Source organism: Phodopus roborovskii, unplaced genomic scaffold (genome assembly GCF_943737965.1).
Source record: "Phodopus roborovskii unplaced genomic scaffold, PHOROB, whole genome shotgun sequence".
Classification (NCBI taxonomy): Eukaryota; Metazoa; Chordata; class Mammalia; order Rodentia; family Cricetidae; genus Phodopus; species Phodopus roborovskii.
This window is the reverse complement of record NW_026125444.1, coordinates 15,444,677-15,471,960: the sequence shown is the minus strand read 5'-3', so window position 1 is coordinate 15,471,960 and position 27,284 is coordinate 15,444,677. Positions and strand designations below refer to the sequence as shown.

Genomic DNA, 27,284 nt, shown 5'->3' with positions numbered 1-27,284 from the left:
TCTTACGTGACTTTTGGCTCTGCAGCACACTACAGAGAGTTGGCCCTTCGAAGACAGTTGAACTGATGATGCTCCTTAAATGCCCACAGGAGACAGAAAGGGCTCCCTGGAGAGGGATGCAGACGCAGGAAGCGGGAGCAAAGACTTTGGACTCATTGCCGAGGAGATAAGACTTGGTCAGGGACTTGACACAAGCGGTTCTTAAAGCTCGAGTAAGACGTTAAAGACGTAGACATCTACCTTGTATACCATCCCTTCCGTTCTCCCGGTCCCGCAGGGTCACTTCCGGGAGGAGGCGGGAAGCAAGAGGAGGCGTGCCGGGAAGGAGGCAGTTTGTAGTGCACCAGACGGAAGTGTGCGGAAAGTGTGCGGGCGGCTGCTTCCGGTGTGGTGGAGCTCTGCTCAGGTTCGCAGCGTGGTTTGTGTCATGAGGAGCTAGGCCTCTGAGAGCAAGGCGGGAGGTGAGGAGCCAAGGACCCGCGTCCGGACTCGAGAGTCTGGATTCTAGCAGGAAGACGGGACAAAAGGGAGCCAGGAACCTGAAACGACCTATCCGCTGTTTCCGAGGGGGCAACTTCCACGAGGAACCCCCCTTCCCTGGTAACGGCCAGAAAGGAGGAGATGGCGCCAGTCAGGGAGCGGCTGTGGCCGAGGCAGTGAGGAAGCGTGAGAGGCGGAGCAAGAGGGAAGCCTTGGGAGAAGTGTCGGAGTCGTCGCTGTCACCGCTGCCGCCGCCACCATGGAGGGAGCCAAGCCAACCTTGCAGCTCGTGTACCAGGCAGTGCAGGCGCTTTACCACGACCCGGATCCCAGCGGAAAGGAGCGCGCCTCGTTTTGGCTTGGGGAGCTGCAACGTTCGGTGAGCGGCGGGAAGAGGCTGCCCTGCGCCGCGGGGCTGGGGCCGGGTGGGATCTAGGGTTGAACCGAGAGCCTGAGCCGGGCGCTTGGCCTCGGAAGAGCCTCTTTCCGAAGGAGCTGCTGCTGTGGGGTGGGGCTGAGCAGCCACATCTACGCCTCCTGTACACCGATCGGCCACGAATTGGCCCTTCCGCTATCCCGTAGAATCCGATTTGTATTTCTGTACATCTCGCTTGTGGCATGGATCTAGCTAGGCCCCCCTCCCCCCTTTTTCTTGCTAGGCCGTGCTTCTCTGTTTTGTCTTCCTTCAACACCCTTAATGGCACCCCATCCTCCCCACCTCCCATGAAAGGATGCTTTTGACTCACCTTCCATGTCCAAAGGGTTGCATCGCATCTGGCAAGTCCGCTGGTAGCCTTACCCACAGCCTCACTCAGTGTTCCTTGCCGATTTTCACTCATGTTATTCTAGAAATTTCTCAGGCTTCTAGATTCTCTTCCCCCTTGTTTTGGAGTGCAACATAACATAAAGAAAAATTGATGGTTTCAGGAAATCTTTGGGAGTTGTTTTATATTGGATTCTTACCTTATTTCCTCCACCTTCAGGTTCTTATTTGTAAGATGGGTATCGTAACTGCTTTTATTAGCCCATATAATTATATGAACAGGTGGTGGAGTGTTTATGTTATATCTATTATGTTTACTCATGTTTAAACTTTTTAGCTCATGTATATATAATTTTTTTGACACGCGTTTTGTATTTTTCCCTCACTTTTGCTGTTTTATGTATTTATTTTGGTTTTTCGAGGCAGGGTTTCTCTGAGTAGCCCTGGCTGTCTGGGAAGTCACTTTGTAGATCAGGCTGGCCTCTAACTCGGAGATCCTCCTGCCTCTGCCTTTTGAGTGCTAGGATTAAAGGCCGGCACCACCACCATCCTGCTGTGCTATGTATTATTTTTATGAGTTTGTATAGCTGCCGATTTTACTGACCGTGTGTAGGTTTTAGTCTATGAGCGTGAAATTCTTTGAAAACTGAGGAGTCTCATACAGACTAAACATTAGCCTTTATTTTTCTTTTCGTGTGTGGTGCTGCGGATCCAGTCCAACATACTTGTCCCCTCCCATTATTTTTGCATTTCATAGTCACAAGCATATTTTTGTTTGCTCTCCCTTCTCTAACTCATAACTAATATTTGATAGTGCTCTTTCCTGTTAAATAAGCCCCTAGGATGCAAGTACATAATTTTTAAAAATATTTGCCACTTTAACTTTGATCGTTGAGTGTAAATGTGAGACCCAAATCCTTGTTTACAAGTGGGAAGACAAAGAAATATGATTTTGCCAGGTGTGGTGGAGCACACCTTTGATTCCAGCACTCATGAGACAGAGGCAGGAGGATCTCTGAGTTCGAGGTCAGCTCTGGTTTACGTAATGAGTTCAGGACAGCCAGGGCTATGTAGAGAGACCTAGTCTGGGGCGGGGGGGGGGGGGGGGAGACACAGCCTACTGGAGCAGAAAAGATAGTAGAAAAAGGGTGAGAAAATATTAGCAGTTACACGTCATCATTCAGGCAACTTCAGCGTTTAAATTACTGTGTGTGGACACACTTGTGGAAGTCAGTTTTCTCCTTCTGACTGGTGGATGCTAGAGGTCTATCCCAGGTTGTCAGGCTTGGCAGCACGTGTCCTCATGGGCTAAGCTCTCTCATTTGCCCATCTTGAGCATCCTCTTGATTCTTTATTTCCTTTCAGGTAACCTCCAAATCACTTACTCAGACAGTCTTCTCCGAGCACAGTCCATTATTTACTGTTGTCTGGCTCAAGAATTTCAAGTAACCCAATGGTGGAGTTTTTATTATTTTGAAATCTTAAGTAATTTCAGTTTCTTTTCAAAGTTAAAAAGTTTTACTTTAAAGTTTTATGCTTGGTGAGCAATATCCTTATTTTATTTTATTTTTTCTCTTTTTTTTAAAGCATATGTTTTGTTTTCTGTATATCAAGTCATTTGCTCCCAAATGTCCATAGTATAAAATGTCTGCCGTAAATGTTCATAGCCGTCTGTTTTCCTTGTTGACTGGAAAAGGCTTGTTGCCCCTAAGATCTATCAACCCCAAATATAGCCCTCACCTCAAAGACAGTGAGAGTTTATTCTTCAGTCAAATAGGAGTGACCGTGGTCCACAGGCATGAATTCAGGGTGCCCTGCAATGTGTTCTACTATGGAAGGGGTTGTGTGAGATTGTATTAGTGATAGGACAGGGTAGTGGGGCTGCAGATAATGACTCAGTGGGTAGGAGTGCTCACTGTCCTAGGGAATCAGTGCTCGCTTCCCAGCACCTATCTATCTATCTATCTGGTAACTCACAACTGGCTATCCTCAAGCTTCAGGGGATCGGATGTCCCCTCCTGTGTAACTCTCTCTCTCTCTCTCTCTCTCTCTCTCTCTCTCTCTCTCTCTCTCTCTCCCTCCCTCCCTCCCCCCCTCTCACACACACAAAGAAATAAATAACAAGGAAAGTGGAATTAAAGGATTTACAGAATACATTGGTGGGACATTGGATGAACAGGTTATAGGAAAGAAGCAAACTGCTATAGTTTTTTTGTTGTTGTTGTTTTGTTTTGTAGGGTTTCTGTAGTTTTGTTTTTGAGACATTGTCATGCTTTGAGTGGTCTGGAATTTGTTATATATACCAGCTGGCCCTGAATTTGTAGAGATCTGCCTTCCTTTGCCTCCCCAATGCTGGATTTAAAGACATGTGCCACCACAATTGGCTCTACAGTAGTCTTTAGGTATTATCTGATGACATTTTTAGCTTTTAGATTCATAGAAGTTAGTGGTTTGCTAAGAACACACCTTAAAGGTCAGAGGGCAATGAATGCTATGGGGAGGGGGGTAAAAATAGCCCAAGATAATTTGACTCTGTATCTGCAACCTTCTAGCTTCCTATGATCAGTTCTAATCAGCCATTCAGCAGTATAGAGTTTTTTTTTTTTTTTAACACTGGCAAGGGTTTTTTGTTTCTTTTCTTTCTGAGAACTTTTCATTTACAGAGCCTCTCTTGGTTCTGTTGTCTAATTACTGTTCAGGAGTAGGGAATTTCCTTTACCTTCTTCTTTGTTGGGTCTACTGACTCCTGGATTTCATAGCATTTCCTTGGGTTGTCCCTTCATTTGGTAATTGAGAAAGGTTCCTTAACCCTCTTTTATTCTCCCTTTCTCTTATGTGTGCACGTTTGTGTGTGAGAAGGTGCATGTGAGTGACCTAGAGGTCAGGGTTGGGTGTCATTTCAGGAACTGATTTCTATCTTCTTTGAGAGAAAGTCTTATTGGCATAAAACTCACCGATTGGCACTAGAATGGTTGGTTAGCAGAGCCCTACCTCCCCCATGCTGGAATTACAAACTGGTGCCTCACTTTTTATTTATTTGTTTTTATTGTGGGTTCTAGGGTTCAAACTCAGAACTTTTTTTTTTTCTTTAGGTGTTTCCTTGACTGAGGAGTAGTTTCTAGGTCTTTTTTTTGGGGGGGGGGGGATTTGGGCAGAGTTTCTTGTTGTAGCCAGGTTGTCTTTGAATTCTTGATCCTCCTGTCTCTGTTTCCTATTAGAATTATAGTGAGTAATCGTCTTAAATTTCCCCACCTGCTTGTAGGGAAAATAGGGAAGTAGGGGAGTGGTAGTTGGGACAGGATCTTGGTACATAGTCCAGATTGGCCTAGATCTTAGTTTGTGGTTTAGGCTAGTCTGTTTCTCCTGACTCAGCTTCAGGATGGGCTGCTGCCTATGGCATCTCTTATTGTCTTCATGTTGCTCATATCCCATCCCCCCCCTCCCCCGGCACTTTTACTTTGAGCAGAGTCCTCTAGTTTTCTGCCTGGGAATTATAAGCTAGGCCATCAGTGTCCCACCTGCTCAGAGTCAGGGAGAAAATCTAGGGCTATCTACTGCTTATACAGAGCTGGGTGTCTGCCTTTAGTTGTACTTGGTGTTTATAATTCTGAGCCAAAAGATTCATTTTTGGCTTTCTCCATCTGAGCTCACCCTATCCCAGGCAGATTTTGGTTTTTAGGTCTAGCCATTAAGATAGTTTGTGATGTTGGACTATAGTTTCATAGTCCTGGCAGTGGCTGGCAGGTTTCTATGATACTGAGTCCAGCCTTGTTCTACAGAGTGAGTTTCAGGACAGCCAGGGCTACACAGTGAAACACTGTCTTGAAAACACCCCCACCCCACCCCAAGAGTTTCTACGGTTTTGGTGTTACCTGTTTCCATTTTTTTTGTTGTGTGGAGTTTTGCTTCTTTTTTTTTTTTTTTTTTTTTTTTAGACAGTGTCTCTTATAGCCAAGGATGCCCTTGAAACCTCTGCAACTCCTTATCCTGCCTCTGCTGGACAAGTGCTGGGATTACAGGTGTGTTCTATCAGTCTAGCTAAAACTGGTGTTTTCTGAAGAACCTTTACAGACTTTTCACCAAAATTCTTGGAACACTGCAGCCATAGTTACATTCTCTGGTAAGCAGATAGCACTGACAACTCCTAGGTGTTTTAAAAGAAACTAAGTTATTTTTGAATCAGATCTTAAGGATTCCTTATGTGATAGCAGCTTGCATGTTCTGAACACTTAGTATTTCCTTTGGCCACCTACAGTGTGTATATAAAATTAGTAGACAATTTAGAAAGCTCTGGGGAACAAAGACTGTCTCTTTCTAGAGCTAGTAATTATGCTGCTTAGTTGTTTTACGTTGGTTCTTTTACATAGATAATCTGTGGGCTAGAAGTTACCTTAGAAGTTATAGTTCAGGGTTAGGGGTATGGCCCAGCAGGTAGAGTTCTTGTCTAGCATGCATGACGCTATGGGTTTGATCCATAGCTCTGCATAAACCAAATGTGGTGGGGCATGCCTATAAAGCTAACCCGTGGGAGGTGGGACAAGAAGACAGCTACATACTGACTTGAAGCCAACCTGGCCATGAGACCCTCTTAAACATGCCAGAGCCGGCCTTTGTTACCAGAGCTTTCTAAATATTTAGTGCAAACTACTATCACATAAGGATTCCTTAAGATCTGATTTGTCACTTGTCAATGGAAATTTTCTTACATGGCATGTCAGGTTATGGACAATGGCTATCAGCTTCTGGTTTTCTAGTACTTTTCCTTTCTGAACTTTATTTTGGAGGCAAAATAGTAAGCAAGTGTCTCTGCTTACATGGTGTAGCTAGCACCTGTGCTTGTCACGTGCATAGTCATACACAGACTTTTTCATAATGCTTTTCTTTAGGTCATAGATTATGTTCCAGTTTCACCACTTAGGCTTCCTCTGCCTTGATTTCCATGTAGAGTGACTGATGGCCCCAAAGCAGCTGCCCTGCAAAGTCTTCACCAGTATACGTGATGGCTTCCCACAGCCACACAAAGGGAGCCACCTGGAATCCCGTGATTCTTCCGATCAACATAACTTGATTTTGAAAGGAGGCCTTTTTAGAAAATAAAAACTACAACTTCTGAGGGCCAATTAGCTTAATGAATATAAATGAATAAGTATACATTTCTTATTGAGAGAGACTGAGTATGTAAGTAAACAACGAAGAGGAAAAGCTACCCTAAGATTTCCCTAATCTACCTGCATCATTCCATATGGGAGCCATTAGCAAGGCATGGCTATTTAATTAAAATGGAATGCAAGTTTAAATAAGTCCATTACATTAATTGGTCAGGGTAGACATGGCTTTGGAGTATTAGAGACTGTATGTGAATTTGTGATGGTGTTTCTGTGGGTTTGATTGTCTGTTTTCTGGTGCTATTCATTCTTACCTGGATTCGTTCATTTATTTTTGGTCTGCCTGGTCTTGGTATTATAATTAAAAAGCTTCTCGAGAGAGAAAGACACTATGCAACAGAGCTCACATGGAGGGTTTTTTTTTTTTTTTTTTTTTTTTTTTTTTTTTAATCAGGGGAAAGGGATGGGTAAGGAGGAGGGGGAAACAGGCCTCTGGGGATGTGGGCAACAGAAGAGAAAATAGAGGCGTGCGGAGGAGGCAGAGAAGCAGAGAGAGAGAGAGAGAGAGAGAGAGAAGAGGAGGTGGGAAGGGCATTTTTAAAAGGGAATATATTGAATGTGCTTAGGAGGTGCTCTTAGTGGCTTCAGCTGAGGACATATCTGGTCAGAACCCCAAGGACAGCTCAGTACAGATGCCAGAACACTTGGACCAGGGCACTGCTACACAGATTTTTCTTTTCTTTTTTTTTTTTTTTTTATAATTTTTTTTATTTAATTTTATATAACAAAGTCCAATTAAATGAAAACAAACATTTATACACAATATTTGGGAATTTGGGCGTCGTTCTTTCCAAACTACCTGCTGGTAAGGGGCGCTGTCTTGGGGGATTCGAAGAAGATTCAGATATCCTGGCTGTAGTCTGTAGGGCTGTTTTGTCCAGCTGTTTTGAATGTAGGATCAGCTTGTACTCTGTTTCAGGCGGTCTGGCTTGATCAAACCACATTAGTCTGGAAGGAATCCACATCTTTTCATTTTCTGTGGAAACAAAAATAGAAATCCTTTTCCCCAGTAACTTATTCTTCAAGTTAATTTTTGGAGTCAAAGCATTTTTTTTTAAATTTATTATTTTACATGTCGATCCCAGTTCCCTCTCCTTCCCTCCCTCCCTCCCCTCCATCCTTCCCTCCCTTTTACCCTCTCTGCCCTCTCACATGCACTCTAAACACCCTCCCCTCCCATCCCCCCCACCACAATTCCATATGTAGGGGAATGCCATCCAGTTGGGGTCATGCAGATGTGACAGGTCCTGTGAAGTAGGGACTAGGGCTTCTCTCCTGTCTCTAGAATAAGGCAGTTATCCCTCCATGGGGGATATGTTTGCAAAGTCCTTTTGTGCACCAGGGATACATCCTGGCTCCACTGTCTGAGGTCTCTTAGACTGCTCAGTCCTTCTGGCTGAGACCCATATTCAGGGGGGCCTGAGTCAGTCCCATGCTGGCTTCCCAGCTATCAGTCTAGTGGCCCTTAGCTCCTCCTTGTTCAGGTAAGCTGTCTCTATGTACTTCTACCGCATGGTCTTGTCCTCTCCATCTGTTTCTGGGTTCTAGTTCGACTCAGTGTTTATGTATGGGTGTTTGCTCCTATTTTCAACAGGCATTAGTTGAGGGCTCCTTGGAGAAGTTAGTTGTTGATCTCACTCTCCGGGAAGGGCATTTATGATAGCCTTTCCACGGAAGCTGAGATTGTTAGTTGGGAGCAGTCTTGTAGTTCTCTCGACCTTTCAAACTGTCCTTGAACTCAAAGGAATCTACCTGTTTCTCTGCCTCCTGAGTTCTGGAATTGAAGGTGTGTGCCATCATAGCCTGACCACACATTTTTTTTTTTTTTTTTTATAAGTTTAAAATGTTTGAGTCTCAATTTTATCATCATGGTTAATATACATAATAACTTTCATCAGTTGAGTAGGAGGTGTAACTCAGTTGTGGAGTGCTTGTCTAGCATGTACAAAGAAGCTCTGGGTTCTGATTCCAGCAATGGATAAAACCAGGTGTAGTGGTGCATGTAACATCTTTGGGTATATGGAGGCAAGAAGTTCTGAAAAAGTTCAAAGTCATCCTTGGCTCTGTTGTGAATTCCAGATACTGGGGGCTACAATGGAATTTCTGTCTCAAAACAAAACAAAAACACCCCTTCTGCTAATGAGATGTGCCTGCTGCCAAGCCTGATGACCTGAGTTCAGACCCTGGAACTAAAGGAAGGAGAAACTGACTCCCACAAGTTGACCTCTGATCTTCACTCATGTGTCATGGCACACTTGCATTTAAACACACACACACAATAAATAAAAATGTTATAAAAATTTTAAATTTCATTAAATATTTGAATTATTATAAATTTACTTAGGTGGCAGGAATGAAGTACATAGGTTTCTATATTTTTGGCTTTCAGGAAGCCCTGTTACCTGGGCTGTGCTTTAGACACACGTTTTCTTCTACTTCGATATTCTCTGAAGAGTAAGTGCTCTTAACTGTTGAGCCTTCTTTCCAGCCCCAGCTCTGATGAGCTTAATAGATACAGGAAGTTAAGATCACTTAGATTATTTGACCTGTATTTCTTAGCAACCCTCATTTAATAAATCTATCATCCATTGATTGGTTTTTCCTTTAAAAATGCAACAACCAGATACTTTTATGTTACTTTTCACGTCTCATTGAATATATTTCCAGAAACTCATTTCTGTTTGTCAGAGATATTGGGTTCTCTGAAGGATTTTCAAGTAAATCTGTTTGTTTTTGTGCTGGGTTAATTAGCAGCCCTGATTTGAGTCTAAACCCTGGCAGCTAATGACTCTTTTGGCCATTCCTGTTTGGGTATGTGTTTGCATTGTTGAGGCCTGCTGAGTGATTTTGGTTGATTTGGCAGTTTTAGAGCTGTTGGTATACCAGTGAGTCCTGGAACAACAGTGCATCGTTAAAGAAGAAAGGCACATACTTTGCAGATATGCTGTGAAGTATAATGAAAGACTTGAGGCATGCTAGTGAAAGGATTGCAGGGCCATAGAATGCCCATATTCATCACAGAGTCGTGGAAATATCCTTTGAAAGAAAAGACTGATGTAAAGGTCTGTTCGGCTGCTGCTGCTGCTGTGTCAAGAGGGAGATTGGAATTAGCCCTTAAATGGAACATGTTCTCTTGTTGCAGTCTCTTTGAAATGTGCTGCTAGTGGGAGCTGCAGCTTCCTCCTGCTGACTCTGAGCCCCAGGCTTCGGTTGAGATGGCCCTTTGAGAATGTGGAGCTTAGTCCAAGCCTGGATTTCAGTGGGTAGCACCTGGCATCTGTGGCTAGAAAGTCCTTGAAGTGTAAGTGCTTTATTCTCTCCTTGTAAAGAGTCCTCTTTATCCTCCTTTACTCTTTCTTTCTGCAGCTTAGCAGGAGGAATGGTGAGCAATGTACTCTAGCATCCATGGGGTTAGAATTTGGTTGTCTTGGTGACCAAAACAAAATAACTTGTTACTGTTTTAAAGCAACAGGTCCTAATTCCTCCCAGTCCTAGAATGCAGAACAAAAAAATGAAATGATAAGTTACTGCTTCTTAATATTTAGTATTGGCAGGATTATTATGAGTAGAGGATTTTTTTGGAGGAGAGGGGTTAGATGCTGGGTTTGAGCCACTATGTGGGTTGCTGGGAATTGAACTCAGGACTTCTGGAAGAACAGCTGGTGCTCTTAACCTCTGAGGCACCTTTCCAGCCCCAGATGCTGAGTTTGAACTCAGGACCTCACACACATGCTAGGCAAATGCTCTACAACTGAGCTATATCCCCAATATCTAAATCCCCAATCCCCCAGCACTGGGGATTGAACCTAGGACCTCATGCATGATAGGCAAGCACTTTACCACTGAGCTATATTTCCCCCAATTTTTTTTTTTTTTCTTTCTTTTAATTTTTCCAGATAGGATTTCTCTGTGTAGCCTTGGTTGCCCTGGAACTCGCAGATCTCCACCTGCCTCTGCCTCTCAAGTGATGGGATTAAAGGCTTGTACCACCATTGCCTGTCCCCAGATCTTTCCTTACTTTGTAGTTTGAGACAGACTTTCAAAGTTGTACAGAATCTCTGTATAGCCCAGGGAGGCTTATTTTTTAAACTAACAATTAGTAATTTTTTGGTTTTTTGAAACAGGGTCTCATAGTACCTAGGTTGGCATAGAACTCCTATGTGGCTCAGGATGCTCTTAAGGTCTCGGTTTCTCTTCCACACTTCCTGTCTACTAACACCGGGAGGACAGGAATGCAGCATCACCCTTGGCGTTTAGTAGCTTTTGGTTATCATTTTGCCTAGTTATTTTACAAGTGATTCTTATAGTCTTACCCCAAAAGACAAATACTAGGAAGGAGAGGTACAGTCAAGTAGTATACAAGGCAACGATAAAAGGCTAGATGGGCATGGTGGCTCACACCTGAAATCCCAGCAGATGGTCATAAGCCTACGACCAGCCTGGGCTACAAAGGCAGGCACTGTCTGTGTCTTAAAATTAAGCAAAAAGGTGCTTAGAATTAGAAAATAGCTCTTCTCTCCTTTTGGTTGTGCTCTGCTTTTTTTGTTTGTTTACTTTTAGAGACAGTTTCTCTGCTGCCCTGGTTGTCCTGGAACTCACTCTATAGATCAGGCTGACCTTAAATTCAGAGACAAAAATTCCCAAAGCTTGTGGGCCAGCTAGCCTGGGCTGCACTGTGGTAAGCAGGTAAACCCTGTCTCAACACGGAAGGTGAAGATCTACACCTGAAGTCTGACTCCCACATAGGCACCATAACAGTGCTGCGCTTGCAGTCATGAGCACACACATCAGGTTGAAAAGAATTTCTCATCTTCCCGCTTTTCTCTATCTGTAAAGAACTGATTTGTTTCCTTTGTTCCCCTTTCTCTCTTTACACATTTTAAAATTGTTTTGATAGTTATTCTTTTTTGTTTGTTTGTTTTGTTTTGTTCCTTGAGACAGGGTTTCTCTGTATTGTTTTGGAGCCTGTCCTGGAACTAGCTCTGTAGATCAGGCTGGCCTCAAACTCACAGAGATCCACCTGCCTCTGCCTCCTGTGCGCTGGGACTAAAGGCTTGCACCACCAACGCCCAGCTGATAGTTATTCTTAATGTAGTTAAATGTCTTGCATAGCTAGGAAAGCATGTGCTGCATGTTTGGGAAAACTAGGAAGTGTCATAGAAGCTGGGTATAGTTACGAAAACATTTAATCTCAGACTCAGGAGGTACTGTGTTCTCAGGGCCTTGCTAACTTTCCCCCTTTGTCTGTGGTTAGTCGATTGTTGTATGTAAGATTTTTGGGGGATGGGGTGAAGATTGAACTTTGTGTTTCCAACTCTCTAACCACTGAGATGGATCCTCATCCCTCATAGTGGCATTTTTAATGGACTATCTGGAAAATTTCTGAAGCTTTTGTAGTGTGCGTGTATCAACTTGTGTAAGAGTTGTGACCTGAAGTCATCCACTCTCTGCAGATAAAGTTGAAATTCTTTTAATTAAAAAAAAAAAACCAAAAGATAATTTACTTTTATATACTGTGCAGTCTTGAATGTATAATACAATGTTTTTGTTCTTGTTTTTTTTTTTTAAAGTAAGTTTGGTGAAATTCATTCACAGAAAATCACTTACAGTGAGTGCAGCAGTTTTAATGTATTTATAGAGTTGTGCCTGTATCATCACAGTTGGTTTTGGAATACTTTTTTTACCCTAAAAGAATCTCTCACCCTTTGGTTTGTTCTCTCCACTCTGTCCCTTGTGGAGAAAACTTCAGACTTTATTGTTGTATTCCTTAAACATTATGATATATGTCTTGTAAAAACAAGAACATTCTTAAAATCCGCCGTCATTCTCAAGACATTTAATATGATGGTAGATTCTAATATAAAGACTTCCCTAATTTGATCAGTCACAGATTTAATTTTTTTTTTTTTTTTTTTTTTTTTTAAATGTAGTCTAGCTGATCTCCAACCCCTGGGCTTAAGCAGACCTCCTACTCCAGCTTCCCTGATAACTGAAAATACTACCATGCTTGCTTCCTAGATGATTTCCTTCTGTTTACACCATGTCTCTTTTTGGTAGTGATAGGAACTCTTGAGGCAGGGTCTTGTGTAGTTCAGGCTGGCCTCATACTCATGAGAATCTAGACGTGTACTATCATACATTATATATTTTATCCAGCATTGAGGACCACATTCAGTTTTTCACATGTGCTAGGCAAATATTCTCCCACCTGAGCTAAATCCCTAGCTAAGTCTACTCTTTGTCTGTGCACATGAAGGACTTTGAGGGTTTTCTAATGTAAGGTCATGTCATCTCAAGCAAAGATCAAACAAAGGTCATTTTACTCTTCCAATTTGGATGGCTTTTATTTCTTTTTCTTGCTTAATTGTGCTGATTAGAATTTTCAGTACTGTACTGAATAGAGATTTACTCCTGATTTTAAGTTTTTAAAAAGCTAACAAGTGAAGGCTTTGCTATCTTGCACTGTCTGGGCTTGAACTTGCAGCAGTCCTTTGTCTCAGCCTCTCCATCCACTGCTGGGATTGCAGGTATGAGCCACCAACCCTTGTGTGATGTAGGTCTTTTTAAATACACCAAGACTTTATTTTTTCTTTGTGTGTGTGTGATAGGATTTTCTCTGTATAGTTCTGGCTGTCTCGTGTGTGTGTGTGTGTGTGTGTGTGTGTGTGTGTGTGTGTGTGTGTGAGAGAGAGAGAGAGAGAGAGAGAGAGAGAGAGAGAGAGAGAGAGAGAGAGAGAGAGATAGGATTTTCTCTGTATAGCTCTGGCTGTCCTGGCAAACTGTCCTGGAACTCATAGAGATCCTCCTGACTGCCTCACATGGACACATGGATTAAAGCCATGTGTCACATTGCCCTGCTTACCAAAACATCTTTAAAAAAATGTTTTGTTTTTTTTAAACAAGAGATTGCATTTTGTTTTTTATTTTAGGTTTCTCTTGCATGTATATATGTACATCATGTGTGTGCCTGATACCCAGAGGCCTGAAGAAGGTATCAGATCTCCTGGAACTGGAGTCACAGATAGTTGGGAGCTGCCATGTTGGTGCTGAGTACCGAATCCAGCTCCTCTGGAAGAGCAGCCTATGCTCTTTACTGATGGGCCATTTTTCCAGCTGTGTGTGTATGTGTGTGTGTAGAATGTAAGTGCAGGTGTGTATTATAATGCATGTATGGAAAACCAGACAACAGCTTTGTAAGATCAGTTCTCTCTGTCTTGATGTGGATTCTGGAGAATGATCTCAGGCCATTTTACCCTTCCTCTTTTTTAAATTACATTTTGATACAAGGTCTTACTAAGTTGTCAGGCCATCTGGAATGGTCCCTTCTCTTGCCTCAGTCTCACAAGCACTAGTATTAAAGGCATGTATACCACCATACCTGTATCCAAAGCATATTAAAAAAAAAAAACAACAAAGCAAATTTCAGTATTACAGGTTCTGGAAAAATAAATTTCTTTACCAATTTGCCCAAGACAACTTAATTTTTGTTTTAGTTCTCTTCATTTTTGTTTATTTTTATTTGTGTATTGGTATTTTTCTTGAAGGTATCAGATTCCCCCAAGACTGGAGTACACATAGTTGTGAGCATCAGTGTGGTGCTAGGAATCGATCCCAGGTCCTCTGGAAGAGCAGTCAGTGCTTTTAACTACCGAGACATCTCTCCTGCCCCTTTCCTTATTTTTTAAATCTGTACTTTTAAAGAGGTAGATATAGTTAAATCAGAAATACAGATAATTAAGCTGGATGCCGTGGTTCATGCCCCTAGCCCCAGTATTTGAGAGACTAAGACAGATGGATTTCCATGAGTTCAAGACCAGCTTGAGCTACAGAGTCTTGGGCTCAAAAAACCAAACCAACCCACCTTCCTCAATACCTCTAGCTGCCAGTGTAATCAGTCTGTATCCTGGGACCCCATGCAATCGTTCACCCTCAGCACGATGGCCGGAAATAGGAAATGGAATTAAACCATCCCCAACCATTGGAAGATTTGGAACCTCACTGAAAGTGGGTATTGTTGGATTGCCAAATGTTGGGAAGTCTACCTTTTTCAATATGTTAACCAATAGTCAGGCTTCAGCAGAAAACTTCCCATTCTGTGTCATTTACCCCAGTGAGAATAGAGTTCCTGTGCCAGATGAAAAGTTCCACTTTGCCAGTATGGTAAACCAGTAAACAAAGATTCCTGCTTTCCTAAATGCAGTGGATATTGCTGGCCTTGTGAAAGGAGCTCACAACGGGAAGGCTTGGTGAATGCCTTTTTTTTTTTTTTTTTTTTAATCTCCTATTAGTGCCTATAATGGGATTTTTCCAACATGCTTTTGAAGATGATGATATCATCCATGTTGAAGGAAGTGTATATTCCACTTGAGATGCAGAAATAATACTTGAAGGGCCTCTGCTGAAAGATGGGGGGAAATGATTTGGCCCATTATAGATAGGAGATGTGGCTGTGAGACGTGGCGATTATAAGAAACTGAAGGTCAAAAGGCAGTGGTGGCACACACCTTTAATCCCAGCACTCAGAGACAGGCACATCCCTTGAGTTTGAGGCTAGCCAAGGCTACACAGAATGTTTGGAATGACAGAGAGATCGAAGTGTCAAATAAACACTTAATTTTTACTTCAAAACCAATGGTCCACCTGGTAAATGAAAAGACTACGTTAAAAAGAAAAACAAAGGATTGATTGGTAAAGGGTAAAAGAGTTAAAGACAAGCATGGCCCAGTGGCCATGATCATTCATTCCTTTTAGTGGAGCCTTGGAATTCAAGTTGCAAAAACTGAGTGCTGAGGAGAAACACAAGTCTCTGGATGTGGGGGAGTAAGCAGGACACAAAGTGCTTTGCCAAAGGTCCTTAAGGTTGGCTTTGCAGTATGCCAACCAGAATACTTTTTACTGCAGGCCCAGATGCAATGTGTGCATGAACCATCGGGAAAGCAATGAGACTCCCCAGCCTGCAGGAAAGGTTCACACTGATTTTGGAAAGGGATTCATTGTGGCAGGAACAATGACATACAAAGACTTTACAAAGGAAGTTTATGAGTGCTCCCCTGAATCCATCCTGCAAAGCCTCTTCCAGGTCTCTCTCTGGCTCTTGAGTGCTTCCTTTGTGATGGGTGGGAGTGCAGGGATAGGCCAGTGAATGAACACCGTGTTCGCAGGCATGCTGCTCCTTGTTTTTATCTCCATGTGCACTGACTGCATTGCTCGCCAAGGGCGACCCGGTTCACAGGATAGACAAATACGGAGATTGCAGGCAGAAGTAGAAAAACAAAAAATTAGAAAAGAAGGAAACTAGCAGAATTTGCTGGTCAGTCACCAAGGGGGAAAAAAGGGAGAAAGACAAGAGGAACTAAAGAATAACTATATAGAGCTGTCAGCGGTGGGAAAGAAAGTCATTTTTTCCATTGGCTTTTGTTTGCTGCCTTAATGGGAATGTTTAATTCCATATTTGATGATAGAGAGATAGCAAAATTCCCCTTCACTCCTTTCTTACATCTAAGGCTGTCTCATCAAAACCTGGGAGATGACGTCACAGACTGCGCTTCCATCTTCCTGTGTATTCTCTATGCTGTCAGTTTGACAGAACATCCAGAAGATTGTTGACCTTGTCCCCTCATGAGCTGCCACCAAGCAAGCTGGCGGATTTCTTGCTCCCCACCCCCTTCTGAGAGGTCCCCTTATTTATTTATTTAGGTTTTTCAGGGCAGGGTTTCTCTGTGTAGCTTTGAAACCTGTCCTGGAACTGGCTCTGTAGACCAGCTGGACTTGAACTCACAGAGGTTCACCTGCCTCTGCCTCCAGCGTGCTGGGATTAAAAGTGTGTGCCACCACCACCCAGTGGGATTTTTTTTTTTTTTTTAATTAAGGTTTCTGAAATTGGAATGGATGAAGTTGGGAATGGGAATCTTCTACAAACAAATTATTTTTATTTGTCTTAAAATTATAAAATATTTTTTACCTTCAATGAAATTGAGTTACTGTATACAAACAGCTTTGTCACGTGATTAAGATCCTACTCCAAGTTGTAGAAGCTTTTCAAGAATCATGTCACTGTCATGATACTTCGTTAATTCCACCAGACACATTTGAGAGTGAAGATTATGTGGCTTGTTCCTTGTTTACAGTTATGTATGTTTTACAGTGCACCAGATGGCTATACTCAAAGCATTTGACAAAGCTAGGGAAAAAGGCAAAAAACTAACAACAACAACAACAACAAAACCCCATAAGGAAGAAGCATCTGTGAAAGAGTGGTACAGTTGCGTTTTCTGACATAGGATTAAATATGACATGGCATTGCACAGTTGTTTTTTTTGGGGGGGAGGGCGTAGTGAGACAGGGTTTCTCTGTGTAGCCCTGGTTGTCCTGGTACTCACTCTGTAGATCAGGCTGGCCTTGAACTTACAGAATCCACCTGCCTTTAGTTTTTTGATTTTGTTTGTTTGTTTTGGGTACTGGGGCCTTGTGCATGCTAGGCAAGTACTACTAGACTATACTCCCAGTTTCCCTGCACAGAACATCTTTAAATTTAGCCACAATTTAAAGTATATGGGAAGCATTCAAGAGGCTAGTAAAAGTAGGAGGAGTGTTAGGAAACCCAGGCCAGCCTGGGCAACATAGCAAAACTCATTTTACAAACAAAAAGTTAAGATTAATGTATTGGAAGATGTGCAGTTATATGCAAATGCTGTGCCATTTTATAAAAGACATCTAGAGATCTTGAGCCAACCAATCCAAGAATACAGAGGAACAATTGTTGTCTCTGGCAAATTGGCAGCTGGAACCCAACGCTAAATGAGATACAGATTTCATCTCTTTGTCATTTTGGTCTTCTCTAGTTCATCTGGAGGCACATAATATCTGGTTGTCTGTTCTTATTACCTACTACTGTGAAACACATTATCCTAAAACAAAAGCTAGTTTACGCAGGACTCCTTGGCTTATGATCATGCTCACTGAGATACCCATCTAGTGATTAGGCTAGTTTGGAAGTTTTCAGACACATTCTAAGACATGAGTAGAAAGGCCTAGCTTAGCCAGGCCCCCTTGTTCTCCATGAGGTCTCAGGGCTTTTCTGAGGTTCCCCACTAGGCAAGTAGTTGAGATTTTCCATGAGGCAATTGGTTCTCAGAGTAATGCTGAGAAATTTGGCAGAAATTCGAAAGCTGCCCTTGACCTAACTTTTGAAGTCCCACATCAGTTCTGCTGTACCCTGTCAGTTACACAAATTACTTAAGGCTAGACCTTATTAAAGGAGAGGGAAATAGATTTCGTCTTTAATCTAGAAATAGCATTGAATCATAGCTCTCTTTTTCCTCATTCATTTTTGTTTGTTTTTTTTTTCAAGGCTGGGTTTCTCTGTGTAGCCCTGGCTGTCCTGTAACTCACTCTATAGACAAGTCTGGCCTTGAGCTCACACAGATCCACCTACTTCTGCCTCCTAAATGCTGGGATTAAAGGCTTGCACAACTACCACCTGGCATTTCCCGTTCATTTTTGGTAATGTACTCTGTTGCCACTCAGTGCTAAATCCATTGTTTTTGGTATAATGGTCTACATTGACTATGCGTTTAAGAATTTTAGTTACTAGAGTCCTTCTATTAAGGGACCCTTCTCTCTTTTCCCATGTGCCATCATAGCCAGCTTTGAACTTGGTTCTGTGCATAGAGCTCAGGTCCTCATGCTGCACTTCACTGAAAGTGCCATCTCCCTAGCCCTCTATTTCTATTTTTTTCCCCCTCTTTTGTTTGGTGGCAGGAGGGTGCTGGGGATTGTGACACTCACCACTGGGCCACACGCCTGGTTCTTATCCGAAGTGCTTCTGTGTTACATCTGTGTTTTCTTCTCTTCTAAGTTTTGGATTGACAAGACATAGAGGGTAGTAGAATTTAAATAGTTCATTTTTAGTTGCTTTACTCCGTGTTAACTTTTAGTAGCCTTAGACTAACAGTATGCCAAGACTACTACTGTCAGGGCACATATGGGGACAGTTAATGTTTATTAACTTATTTACTGGGTTGAGGAGCAAATCCAGGCCCTCGCACAGTCAAGTATACATAAAGTGGCAGATGTTTAGGTACATTTCAAAAGTTATTGGACATTGTGTCCTAATCCAAAGCTAAAATTAATTTAATGTCTTCTAAAATTTAACTCCTCAGCAACTCAAGCAGCAGTTTTTAAAAATTAAACATTGTGATACAGTACTATCCAAGGTGGGAAAATACTTTGAAAATAATTGTCTTTGTTTTCTTTAATTAAACTCTAATGTTTCTATAAGAGCAGAAGACTTCATATGTATAGTAAAAACACAATCCATGCCAGAATAATCTGAAGTCTTGGTGAGGTGCTGTAGGCTGCACTCATTGGCACTGGGCAGCAGGAAGGTTCCCTTCACTTAGTGCTGTGTGCTCAGGACAAAGGCTGCAGTGCAGGAGATGCTCACTTGGTAGAGTGCTTGCCGAGCCTGCACAAGGCCCTGGCTCAATCTACAGCACTACTTAAACTGGGCATAGTGTTGCATACCTGTAATTCCAATTTGTCAGTAGCTAGAGACAGGATTGGGTTATCCTCCACTGCATAACTTTGGATATATGTGCCTGCCTCAGAAAAAAAAACAATCAATAAATAAATAAAAAATAGAAAGCCTTCAAAATTGAAACTGATTCCTTTTTTTTTTTTCTTTTCATTATATTGTTGCTGGTCTCTTATGAAGGAGCAGTTTGCATAATTGGATTAAAATTTGTCAATCATTAGTCAGTTGTATAGTGTTTGCTGCATGCTTTTTCTCCCAGAGTTCTTTAAATAGAACTCTCTTCTAATTATGACTAGCTGTTAGTGATCATATTTGTTTGTTTGGTTCTTTTTTTTTAATCATTTCTATAGCCAAGTTTTTTTTAATTGATTTAGTAGCATTGTCAAACTCTCATATAAAAGCATATCAAAATAAATATGTGAAAATTTCACTTGGACCAAGATATGTTTCCTCTTGTTTTATGAGGTACTAAAGCTTAAAAAGTATGTCCAATAAGATCAATATGGAATATATTTTTTATTTATAGATACATTAAAAAGTTTTCAGATTCAAGTCTCAGAGTGAAACAAAAAACAAGTAAGGAAAGAAACATTCAAGTTAAATGCAGGGTTAGAAGCCTTATAATACTGTTTTAGTGTAATAAAAATTTCTAGGACATTTTTCTTTATAACCTCTGTATAGAATTGGTTATTCTAATCTTAAAGATTTTGTCTTTTCGTTCAGTTGGTTAGGCCATTAGGTCATACTAGAATAAATCAGTCTTAGTGAATAGTTTTGTTGAAGAGGCCCTACAGACTGAGGTTAATTTGTCAAATCTTTCTTCCATTATATTTAGCCTTACTATATATGTTGAAATTATGACTTTAAAAATTATTTATAAAAAGTATTAAGATATCTTTGATTTACTTTCAGGTGCATGCATGGGAGATTTCTGATCAGTTGTTACAGATCCGACAGGATGTGGAATCATGCTATTTTGCTGCTCAGACCATGAAAATGAAGATTCAGACCTCATTTTATGAGCTCCCCACAGACTCTCATGCTTCTTTAAGGGACTCATTGCTAACTCACATTCAAAACTTGAAAGACTTGTCACCTGTCATTGTAACACAGGTAATCCTTTAATCGCTAAGGAAATTTGTAAGGTCATTTGGATACATCACAATTCATTTTGGTTGTCATTGATAGGCTATGTAAAGTAATGTTAACTTTATTGCTATATTGTCACAACTGTAGCGGAATAAAAAATTGAATCTTTTGTATTAATCTTTGTGTTTATTAGGCTTCAAACATTAAATATTGGAAGTGGGGAGGTGAGTGAATATTTCCTCTAGCATGTGCTCCCTGCTGTTAAAATTGGAGATGATTTAAAAAATCAGTACTATTCTGAGTTAGAGGTCTATGTACTTTTTTGACCATTTAAAGAATCTTTTTTTTGGAAGGATTGGCAGCAAAAAGTCTTATGAATGAAACAATGAACGTTTTGGCTTTCCCCTGTAGCCAGGAAAATACATTAGAAAGAAAAGTATGTACATGTGTTCTTTGCCTAACATAGAAGTGCTCTTGAAGAGGAGGCTTCAAGATGAGAATGGCAGTCCGTTACTGGAGGACAGAGCTACAGCTCTAACTTTGTCAGTAGCTTTGGTCTTTTGGCAAACTATAGTTTATCTGTCCATGAAGTCCTGTGGTATTGCCAAATAAAAGTAAGTGCTGGCCGGGTAGTGGTGGCACACACCTGTGATCCCCGTGCTTGGGAAGCAGAGGCAGGCGAATCTCTGAGTTTAAGGCCAACCTGGTCTACAAAGACAGTTCCAGGACAGCAAGAGCTGTTACACAGAGAAAACCTGTCTTGGGTTAAGAGAGAGAGAGAGAGAGAGAGAGAGAGAGAGAGAGAGAGAGAGAGAGAGAGAGAGAGAGAGAGAGAGAAGTAAGTATTAATATATTGTAAGGAAATCTGAATCAATATTTATAAACATATCTTGATGTTTTTGAGTATAGTGGTTTAAACATGTAATTGTAGCACTTGGGAGGTAGAGAGAGGAGAATCAGGAGTTCAAGATCAGCCTCTGCTACATGGTGGGTTTGAGGCCAGTCTGAGCTAGATGAAGTGCTGTCTCACAAACAACAGTGAAAAAAATATATATTCTATCTATCAAGTTTGCTTTCTTAATTCTTTGTGTTTTGTCTTTAATTTTTAAGGATGATTTTTAATCCAAGCAGTTTGTGGCTAACTAGATGGTTAGGTAGACAGACATTCATGGGAAAGGAGGGCAGGGGATGCTAGTCTTCACTGTCATGTTTGAAAGAAATAGAGTCTCTGCGGTTAGCATTGATGATTTCAGTTTATCTGGTCTGTTCATTTATTTAATCTCTCTTCCCATTCAGCTGGCTTTAGCAATAGCAGACCTTGCCCTACAGATGCCTTCTTGGAAGGGATGTGTACAAACGTTGGTAGAAAAGTAAGTAATTTGTCATTTGTATCAACATTTGTATCCATATTATCATTTGGATTACCATTAATCCACACAGAGAAATCTGTTCTAGTAACTAGACATTTGATTATTTCCTAAATTGTGGACATCAAATTACATTTTGTTTTGTTCCTTCAAGACAGGGTTTCTTTCTGTAACAGTCCTGACTATCCTGGAACTCTCAATGTAGATAGACCAGGCTGGCCTTGAACTCAGAGATCTGCTTGCCTCTGCCTCCCAGGTGCTGTGATTAAAGGCATGCACCACCACCACCACCAGGCATATATATATATATATATATATATATATATATATATATATATATTAAAATTTTTTACTTATGTATAGGTATGTGTATCTGCTTGTGAGTATGTGTACATGAGTGCAAATGCCCACAGATGAATCCTGTCCTCTGGAGCTGGAGTTACAGCTGGTTGTGAGATACCTGATATGCATGCTGGGAACCGAATTTCAGTCCTCTGAAGAGCACCAAGTGCCATTTCTGCATTCCCAAATGGCATAGTTTTTATTTCTCTTCAAAAATTATTTATTTTGTTTGTTTTTAACTAAAACTGAGGGCTAGAGAGGTGGCTAGATGATTAAGACCACATACTGCTCTTCCCGAGGACCTGAGTTGAATTCTCAGCATGGAATCAGGCAATTTACAACTGTTTGTAATCCCAGCTCCAGGGGGATCTGACACCTATGACCTCTGTGCACTTTTTTTTTTGTTTGTTTGTTTGTTTGTTTGTTTTTGTTATTTGAGACAGGGTTTCTCTATATAAACAACCTTAGGTGTCCTGGATTTGTAGACCAGGCTAACATTGAATTGACAAAGACCAGCCTGCCTCTGCCTTCCAGCTGCTGGGACTAATGTGCACCACCACATACAGCAAAAAATAAATCTTTAAAAAAAAAAAAAAAAAAAAAAAGCTAACTTACCTTCCTTTCTACCTCCATGTCTATCCTCCCTTCCTTCTCTATCTTCCTATTTTTTCCTTAGCCATGTAACAAGTTAGAGGCCAGCATGGAATGCAGGAAACCTTGTCTTAATAAAAACAAAGATTTTATTGGTCTACAGAGTGAGTTCTAGCCAAGTCTACACAGAGAAACCCTGTCTTGGAAAAAAAAAAAAAAACAAGATTATATTTTTTTTCTTCTTTAAATTTTACTTAGAGTCAGGGTTTCTCTGTGGAGCCTTGGCTGCTCTGGAAATCATTCTATGGACCAGAGCTGGCCTTGAACTCACAGAGATCCACCTGCCTCTGCTTCCTGAGTGCTGGGATTAAAGGAGGGAACCCCCCCTCCCAGCTCTTTCCCTCTTAATGTTGGGAATGCTGCTTTTGTTGTGGGCCATTCTGATGGGTGGCGTTGTGATCATGTACCTGCTGGCTCTCAGTGACTTGTGATACATCTTTCCTCCTTTCTTTCCAGATATAGCAATGATGTAACATCTTTGCCTTTTTTGCTGGAGATCCTTACAGTGTTACCTGAAGAAGTACACAGTCGTTCCTTGCGAATTGGAGCCAACAGGCGCACAGAAATTATAGAAGACTTGGCCTTCTATTCTAGTACAGTAGTATCTTTGTTGGTGAGTTTGAAACATTCATTTATTGACAAAGGGCAGAAATTATGGTGTCGTTTTTTGTGACCTGGTTGCAATGGTATGAAGCAGTTTTTTTTTTTTTTTGCAGATCTGGCAGTGATGCTTACTGCTTTGGCAGTTAACAAAACATAATCAAAATACTTTTAAACTCTGTATTTCTTGAGCTTCTTTATAATGCTGTGAGGGTGTTATCTCTGTTTCGTGAATGCAAATAGACTTAGTGTTATTCAAGTATTAACTTAGTACTTGAATTCAATTCTTATGATATATAAAAGCTAGTGCCTCTTGATAAAGGACCACACTAAAGGAAGTGCATCTAAACTTTAGGAAAAAGATAAAGACAAATTAACATTTTGATAAAAAAAAAAAAAAAAAGGAAGACTTTACTTGGCCATTGTACAGTATTATAATTATGTATTAGTTAATGCCAGAATTGAAATTTTTAGTAGTTTAGACTGAAGTGGGTGAAATTGTTGTATATGAGCTTTATTGAAAACAGCTGGGTTCTTTAGGTTGGTGTTATCTATGTGTATTACTTTAGACTGTCTCGGTGGAACTAAGTAGTTTTCAGAGACTGTATGACCTGCAAAGCCTGAAATGCTTATTGTCTGGGCCTTAGCTTAAACTGTCTGCTGGTTTCTGCACTAGATTGGGATAAATTAATTACTTAGCCTATCTTATTTTTAGGTCTTTCTCTCTCTCCCCCCTCCCCTCAAATCAGTGCTGGAGATTGCACCCAAGATCTCCTACATGAGGCAACAGTCTATCATAGAACTGTAGTCCTGGGCTACAGCCCATTATAGATCTCTGCTGTCCAGCTTTATTTTCTCAGTAGCTATTTTTCAAGGATTTGATTTAGAACTTCTGCATTACCATGCAGCAAACAAAACTTGGAGTTATATTCAGTTTGGTGTTAAAACCTGTTTGGAAAATAAAAATCTTTAAATGTTTTTGTCTGGCCACTCATCTATTTATTTATTTTGGGTTTTTTTTTTTTTTTTTTTTTTTCTAAACAGGGCTTCTCTGTGTAGCTTTGTAGACCAGGCTGGCCTCGAACTCAGAGATCCGCCTGCCTCTGTCTCCTGAGTGCTGGGATTAATGGTGTGTGCCACCACCACCCAGTAGCCACTTATTTGTTTGTTTGTTTGTTTGTTTATATTTTTTAAAAAGAAATTACCGATTTAGAACATTAGAAAAAAAATAAAGCAATTATATTGAAATAACTTGGAAATCCTATCCTGTATCGGTTTTACTTTGTGGTGTTGGGGATTGAACTCAGGGCCTCATGTGTGCTAGAAGTGCTCTACCACTGAACTGCAATCACAATTCTCTTTTGTATGTTTTGTTTTCAATTTCTTAAAATTACATGTATTTATTGTGGAAGGGGAGCACACATACCTGTGTACCCTAGGATGTGTGTAGAGGTCAGGGGTCAGTTTCCCCAGGTTAGTTTTCTCCTACTGTGTGGGTTCCAGGGGTCAGACCAAGTCTAAGACCAAGACATCAGTCTTAGAGCGTGCATTGTTTTTGTTTTTGTTTTTGTTTTTCAAGACAAGGTTTCTCTGTAACAGCTCTGGTTCTCCTGAAAGTTGCTCTGTGGACCAGCCTGACCTTAAACTTACAGAGATCCCCCTGCTTCTGCCTGTGGGATTAAAGGAGTGTGCCACCACCACCTGGCTTATAGTATGCATCTTTAAGACACCAAGCAAGCCATTTTTTTTTAAAGGGTCTCATGCATCCTAAGTTGGCCTCAAACTTGCTTCATATCAAGTTTGATAACTTCATAGCTGAAGATGACCTGAACTTGTAATCTGTGATCCCCTCTCTTTTCTGCCTGCCTTTCAAATGCAGTATTACAGGTGTGAGGTGCCCGTGGAAGTCACAAGATGACACTTGTTTCCCTTGGAGCTAGAATTCATAGGCCACTCAATGTGGGTTCTGGTATCTGCACTCTGGTTCTTTGCAAGAACAGCAAGTGCTCTTGGCCTCAATCTTGAGCATTTTCTTCAGCCCCCAGCCTTTAGGTTTGTTTGTGAGATGTGGTTTTATGGAGCCATGGACTCAAGTAGCTTCCTGCTTTAGCTTCCTGAGTAGTTGAGACTGCAGGTCACCGGTGCACCGACTGCTGTTGAGCCTTTATCGTATGCCCTTTGGATGTATATCTATCTGTGTGATTGTAGTTTACTGTTTCAGTCATCTGCCTTTGGTTTTTCACTTTAGAAAGTTTCCTATGTAATGTCACTTTTTTAGACCACATTCACATTCTCCTAGTTGGTTCTAAACTATTTTAAAACAGAGTTCACAAACAGTATCCATTTTATGGCCATGTGTTGTTTTAGGCTAGTAGTCATAGTTCCCTTCCTCTTGGTCTTTCCACAAATAGGATTTGTTTTAGAGAATGTCTTTAGCATTTATGATTGCTTTCTTTCTTCCTTCCTTCCTTTTTTTTCTTTCTTTCTTTTTTTGATTGCTTTGTAGTCTAATTATTTCTAGTTGGAAGGTCTTTCTGAAACAGCCCTACTGAGTAAAGGATTCCTCAAAAGAAATTAAGCCTAATGCCTTAGGGCATTCATTGTAATGTAATGAATTTTCTACTGTATTAATAATGCTACTACTTATATTTTGTCCTTAGGATAATTGAGAAAAGTCACTTGGATCCTTTTCTTCAGGGTATAATTTGTTTTCCTTCAGCATGCTGATAGAGATAAATTAAGAGGCTTGATGGATTTGAGAAAAAAATTTCAAGGTTTTATATTATATTCATCTCATAGCTATTTCATGCTGCATCTTACCCAATATTATGAAGTATGATTGATTCTTCATTGGTAATGTTAGAATTGCCCCTGGATTAGGGTGATGACATCTGGTTCTCTTTGTGTATCTAGTGTGCTTTCTTTTTTGCACTGTAATTTGTGTGAAGGTAGCTTATTTTATGAAAACCAGTTTTTAAGAAATGTATTTGTTTTTGAGACAGGATCTCACTGTATATCTCTGGCTGGCTTCAGATCCCCTGAACCTGACGTTATGGATAGTTGTGAGCTGCCATGTGGGTGCTGGGAATAGAATCAGGGTTCTCTGAAAGAACAGCCAATGCTCCCAACCACTGAGCCATCTCTCCAGCCTGGCTGAAGCAAGACTTGTGACATTTGAGTCCTTGCTGTGCCATACTAAGCAAGATAATTAACTCTTCTGTCTCTGTTTTCACTGTATATTGGAAGTAATAGTATCTGTTTCATTGTGTGGAGACTGCATTCAGTAAATGTGATGGCTGGTCACTTATTAGTTATGTGCTCCTTCTTTGGCTAAAATGCGTTGCCCATGAAGAAATAGAAAAGTATAAGCAAGGGCTGCAGAGATGGCTCAGCCGTTAAAGGCTCACAACCATAAATATAAGCAAGCGTATTTACATGCTTGTATTAGCCTTTCTGCCTTCTGCTTGCCATCTTAACAGGGAAGAAGTTGATTTTAAAAATAAATGTTTTTGCCGAGTGTGACAGCACACACCTGTAATCCTAACACTTAGGAAGCTAACGCAGAGAGGATAATGAGTTTGAGTCCGGCCTGGGCCAAATAGAAGATAATGTCTCAAAAAAGAAAAGGAGGGAGGGAGGGAGGGAGGGAAGGAAGGAAAGGAAGGAAGGATGGATTGTCTTGTGTTGCTTGGAAGGCACTTACAGAAACAATCACCAGGGCTGCGGATGGATATGCTATTTCTTGCTAGACCATTTACGAAGTATGCACAAGTCCCTGGGCTTAACCCCCAGCACCAGAGGAACGCGAAACCATCATCTATAGGATGTAGTAGTGCACGCTCTTAATTCCAGCGCTCCAGAGCAAAGGCAGGGACAGCCAGATTTCTGTGAGTATCAGGCTAGCCTGATCTACATAGCCAGTTAGACAGAAAACGGACAGACATCAAAAGCATCAGTGCAGATTGTATTTTAGGTGAAGCTTTGGGTCTGGAGGATTTTTCTATGTAGTTTATATCTTCAGTGTAAACATAAATATCAGAATTTTGTCTTTAGACTGTGTTTGCCACAAGCTTGAAATCATTTTTAAAAACTGGTATCAGTTGGTTACAGGCAATGAATTCCAAGGCATTACTCTGTGACAGTGGAAACAATCCCAGGAGTCCAACTGTCAAACTTTAGATGTGGTGTGTAATACATTATGAGATGTAACCCTTTTCTCTCCTTGCTTCTGAACCTCAGGGCATTTGTGATGCCTTTAGCCCACTGCCTGTGAGCTGCTTGAAACATTCTTA

At 41.0% G+C, this 27,284-nt stretch overlaps 1 protein-coding gene across 2 annotated transcripts in view; it reads left to right on the top strand.

Annotated features, from left to right (window-relative positions):
* The first annotated feature begins 359 nt into the window (after positions 1-359).
* The window catches only part of Tnpo3 (transportin 3), a 65,840-nt gene continuing 38,915 nt past the window's right edge, over positions 360-27,284 (top strand). The window contains exons 1-5 of one of the 2 annotated variants that reach the window (XM_051175816.1): positions 360-859; positions 9,551-9,709; positions 19,856-20,056; positions 21,329-21,402; positions 22,849-23,005. In XM_051175816.1, coding sequence (XP_051031773.1) covers positions 19,934-20,056; positions 21,329-21,402; positions 22,849-23,005 — 354 coding nt within the window. In that variant the 5' untranslated portion in view covers positions 360-859; positions 9,551-9,709; positions 19,856-19,933. The remainder of the gene's footprint in view (positions 860-9,550; positions 9,710-19,855; positions 20,057-21,328; positions 21,403-22,848; positions 23,006-27,284) is intronic. The other variant, XM_051175815.1, reaches the window with a different exon arrangement.